At 53.4% G+C, this 4,799-nt stretch overlaps 1 protein-coding gene across 7 annotated transcripts; it reads left to right on the forward strand.

The window, feature by feature from the left end:
• The first annotated feature begins 880 nt into the window (after nucleotides 1-880).
• On the forward strand, nucleotides 881-4,360 carry LOC100281384 (uncharacterized). Of its 7 annotated transcripts, none has more exons than XR_004857520.1 (5): nucleotides 904-1,547; nucleotides 1,629-3,148; nucleotides 3,253-3,477; nucleotides 3,565-3,766; nucleotides 3,963-4,360. XR_004857520.1 is itself a non-coding variant. In XM_008676395.3 (3 exons), the coding sequence occupies exon 2, from the start codon at nucleotides 1,862-1,864 to the stop codon at nucleotides 3,461-3,463; it is 1,602 nt and encodes a 533-aa protein (XP_008674617.1). In that variant the 5' UTR covers nucleotides 881-1,547; nucleotides 1,629-1,861; the 3' UTR covers nucleotides 3,464-3,477; nucleotides 3,565-4,360.
• The last annotated feature ends 439 nt before the right edge of the window (nucleotides 4,361-4,799 follow it).

Consider the following 4,799-nt stretch of genomic DNA (forward strand, 5'->3'; position numbering starts at 1 on the left):
TTTTCCGAAGATTGTTGGTAGTACATATGCTTTTGGTTCGTCAACCTTCACCAAAAGGCAGAGGGCATATGTCCCACTTTTCCGGTGGTGGGGCAGACGGTCCGTGCGTGCGTATAATCAGTTAGGGTTACGAGTTTCTTGCGAGATTTGTTTGCTAAATCTGCGGGATTAACTCGGAAACCGACTTGTAACGGGTCTAGACCTCACATTTATATAGATGAAGGGCTACGGTCGATTGAACCCCCAACTTCGATCAAATCAAATCTACCTATCGTTTTTACCTTATGCATTAGGAGTAGCTCTAGTTTAGCCCCCTCTACCTCAAATCTCTGTCTCTCTTCGGCTCTACGTCGACTAGAGGCATCTTAGATGGCATGCTGACACTAAAACACACTCTAGGATCTCTCCTCCCGATGGAGTCCCTCCCGAGAGGTAAGATCTAGATCTGTTGTGAAAAAGACCATGTGCGCCATTGAGCCCTAGGTGTGGACCATCCGGACATACGCAGATGAGGAGCTGATTCTGCACCAGATCGCAGACCGTTCATGCCTTCATAGAGAGCACTATCAGACGATCCGTTCTAGCGTTTGGCGTCTAGATCGGCGCCAACAGTAATTTCTTGCCTCACCATGCCCATCGAGGCCTTGACTTTGATGTCTATAGTGAGCTTGGCGCAGTTGATGCAGCCGAAGCACTCTTATACAAGGCAGTTAGAGTATTAAGTGCGGGTAGCCTAATCCACATAAGTCGTCGACGTGATTTCGCAGTAAAAAAAGTCGTCACTCCGTACCAACCACGCAACGTGTCCTGCATCTGCAATATTTTATTTTAAATAATTCTAGTACAGCAGTAGTTATCCCACGACCTAGGGAAACACCTCACCGCCGAGAAGGAGAAAAAAATCCAGCGAGCAAGAGAAGGATGGGTGGCAGTGGTACACCGATTAAAAAAAGCAAAAAACAAGGAGATCATCAGATCAAGCAGGGATGCGCGAGCGAGACTTGGGGGGCGAGCCCATCCACCCACGCCGGCCGCACCACCCCACCCGGCGGCCTTCAAGTCTGCATCTGCATTCTGCAGCCCAACGCCACCCGCACCGCTTGCTTTACCAGCAGTCCAGCACTGGCCGTCTGGCCCGGGCCGTCCCCGTCCGTTCCCCCTCGCCGATGCGAGTTGCTCCAGCCGTCACCGTCAAGTAACGGCCCCCCCACCCCACCCCACCCCGCGTCCAGGCTCCTTCTGGGGGAGGCCGCGGCTCACCGGGCTGGCTGCGCCCCCCCACCGGCGCCTCCTCTTTAACTCTCCTCGCCTCCGTTACCGTCTTCCCCCTTTCCACCTCCCCCCACCCCGCTGTGCTCATCCATCGACCGCGACGAGCCCCCGCCCGCCGATTCGACTACGTTTATTTTTTTTATTTCATTTGATTTGATTGCAAAGCACCGCAGCAGCAGGAGGAGGGGAAGGGAGGGATCGTTGGACCGTCGTTCGGCTGGATGGTGGAGGCGGTTCGTCGATTTGAGGGCACCGGGTTTCTTGGACCTGCGTAGGTACGTGCTCCTAGTTCGGTTGGATCTTAGATTTGGGTCCTGGATGGGGGTATTGATCCGGTTTTCCGCCTGATTTGAAAGGTAAAAAACACCAGCCCCATTTCCCTCTCGGCCGGCGGATGGACGCGAGGGAGGTGTGAAGCCTGGTCGCTAACTGATGCTCGTGGAGAGATTCGGAGGAGAGGAGCGCGCCGTGCGGAGGCGGTGGAGGAGGAAGCGCCGACGATTTGGACAGCGCAGCGACGGAAGGGGAGCAGCAGGCGGACGAGGAGCGAGCCGCCAGGAGGACGACGGCCGCCGCCGCCGCCGCCGCCATGGGCGAGTCGCTGCTCACCGCGCTCTCCATGGACACCGCCACAGCCCACCACCCGCACCAGGGCCCCTCCACCTTCCTCTCCATGGACACCGCCTCCCACGACGACTTCGACCTCTTCCTCCAGCCACAGGGGCCCTTCCGCCGCTGCCTACATGCCGCGGCGGTCGCCCCCCCTGACATCAACCTTCCCCTAGCCGCCGACCCGTCTCCGCCACCTCTGGCGTCGCTCGACGCCAACGTTGACATGCTAGATGTCGGCCTCGGCGGCTCGCAGCACTACGACTCGGATTCGCCCGCTGCCGCTGGGCCAGTCTCGGCCCCGGCAGCAGCAGCGACCACCATGGTCGCCGTGTCCCACACCAAGGGCTCCGGTTCCAGTGCTGCGCGCAAGTGTGTCAAGAGGAATGTTAGCATCTGGGGAGCGTGGTTCTTCTTCACCCACTACTTCAAGCCAGTCATGTCTGCGGACAAGGCTGGCAAAGCGAAGGCAGCCACCACCACCGGCGGGAACGGCAATAGCGCCACACTGGACGCTTTCCTGGTGCAGCACGACATGGAGAACATCTACATGTGGGTGTTTAAGGAGCGTCCGGAGAATGCCCTGGGGAAGATGCAGCTGAGGAGCTTCATGAATGGGCACTCACGCCTTGGGGAGCCACAGTTCCCATTCAGCGCAGACAAAGGGTTTGTGCGCTCACACCGGATGCAGCGCAAGCACTACCGTGGCCTCTCTAACCCACAGTGTCTTCATGGGATCGAAATCGTGAGGGCGCCAAATTTGGCGGGTGTACCTGAGGCTGATTTAAAGAGGTGGATGCAGCTCACTGGGAGGGACGCCAATTTCTCGGTCCCAACTGAGGCGAGTGATTTTGAGTCCTGGAGGAATCTGCCGAGCACAGACTTTGAGCTCGAGAGGCCAGCAACCGCGGCTCCTGCAAAGAGCAGTTCACATGGACACCACAAGAAGTTGCTGAACGGTTCTGGCCTTAACCTCTCGACGCAACCATCCAATCACAGTTCTGGGGATGGCATGGAGATCACAGCCACCTGTAACAAGCGCAGGAAGGATTCCTCACCGACCGCAATGGAAGAGGACTGCAGCAATTCGAATTCGGACAAGGCCCAAGACATGGATGTGATCCACACCTTCGAGCCATCATGGATGAATGACTTCTCAGGTGTGATGCGCCATGCTTCTGGACCAGTAACCGCTGCAAAAACAATATACGAGGACAGCAAGGGCTACTTGATCATCGTTAGCCTGCCTTTCGCTGATTTTCAGAAGGTGAAGGTTTCATGGAAGAACACTCTTACAAATGGGATCGTTAAGGTATCATGCACTAGCGTTGGTCGGATGCCACTCCTGAAAAGGCATGATCGGACTTTCAGGTTGGCGGATCCTGCTCCTGAGCATTGCCCGCCGGGAGAGTTTGTCCGGGAGATCCCACTCCCTACCCGAATCCCTGAAGACGCCACTCTGGAAGCGTACTGCGATGAAACAGGGACAGGGCTGGAGATTATTGTCCCGAAGTTCCGCGTTGGCCCTGAAGAACACGAAGTGCATGTGTCCATGAGGCCACCCTCGTCCTGGTGCCAATGAAACCTGTTTCCAAGGTGTGTGATGGATGCCCTTGCAGTAGTTATTACTAGTCCATTCTTGTTGGCACCTGACTGATGTTTTGTTTTCTCCTAACCCTATAGCTTGCGGGGGGAGACACACATACGGTGTGGAGGTTTGCCGTAAGGCTAAGGCTACTGCACAACAAATGCAGCTCAGTTTTGCTAATTTTGATGGGAAACAGTCCTTGATTGATTGAAGCATTCTGGTAGTTGGCCGCCGCAGCGTTTGGAACATTTTAGGAAATATGCTACGGGTCGCAAGGAACATGCTTGCATTACTTAGGTGCTGTTTGGTTCACATATTTGTAACGTAATGGGTAACGGATAACATTAAATCATGTTTGTTTTAGTCCAACCGTAATCAGATACCACACTAAAATTTGATACCAGCCTATTCAAATTTGTTACCGCCAGTAATCGAGCTGAAACCATTACCATTACCATTTGCGTTACATTTTTTGAACCAAACAGCACCTTAGTTCTTGTATGGGGATACACCTAGTGTGTTACATTTCGTTTCCGTTGTGTCGAAAGACTGGTTGTCTGCTCGATGTGCTGCAATCCGTGCATCGCCCACCCGTCACGAGCAACAATCTGTTTGTGTTGTACACAGAATGGCAACTGGATGTATAGGGGCATTTATAGTCATTTTCCATAGATTGAGGTTTGCTTTGTGGGCATCGTGTAAAATTCGTCTCAGATTGATGGAAACTAGGAAGAAAAAGAAGATGGCAGTGTCTTTAGGATTTGGCGAAGTTGTAATGGGGATTAGGCGGTGCTGTAGCATTCTGTCTAGTTTCCAGGAATTTGTAGAAGACAAATGTAAATCTGTTGTTCCGTCATCAATATAGAAAAGTGGTCTGTGTCTACCAGCAAATGCCTTGTGTACGATCTTAACCATCCAGCACGTTTTGTGCCGTACTTTAATGAGGCAGAGCCCACGGGTGTTGTTGCGTTCTGGTCTCAACTCATGAGATCATTCAGCCTGAAGATTTTGGCAGGTCTACGTAACGGGGTTATTAGGTTTGCTGTTATGTTTCTGAAACCACTTGCAGTGGATCTGTTTAGTCCGGGCGCGTCCTATGTTTAACTCCACAATTAGTTTAAGTTTTGATACCCATTGAGACGGCATAATGCTTCCCTGAAAGCGACAAAGTGACTTTTTCACCCCGGAAGACACCGTGTCTCTCCCTCCTCTGCCCCGCTTTTGTGCTGCTTCATGCGGCGCCTCCCTCCACTCCATCATTCTTATCAGGTCATTATCAGCCACGCAGCCAAAGAACGCATGGTTTTGAAGCCCCACGCAAGTTGGCGTG

The sequence above is a fragment of the Zea mays genome, chromosome 1 (assembly GCF_902167145.1).
Source record: "Zea mays cultivar B73 chromosome 1, Zm-B73-REFERENCE-NAM-5.0, whole genome shotgun sequence".
NCBI lineage: Eukaryota > Viridiplantae > Streptophyta > Magnoliopsida > Poales > Poaceae > Zea > Zea mays.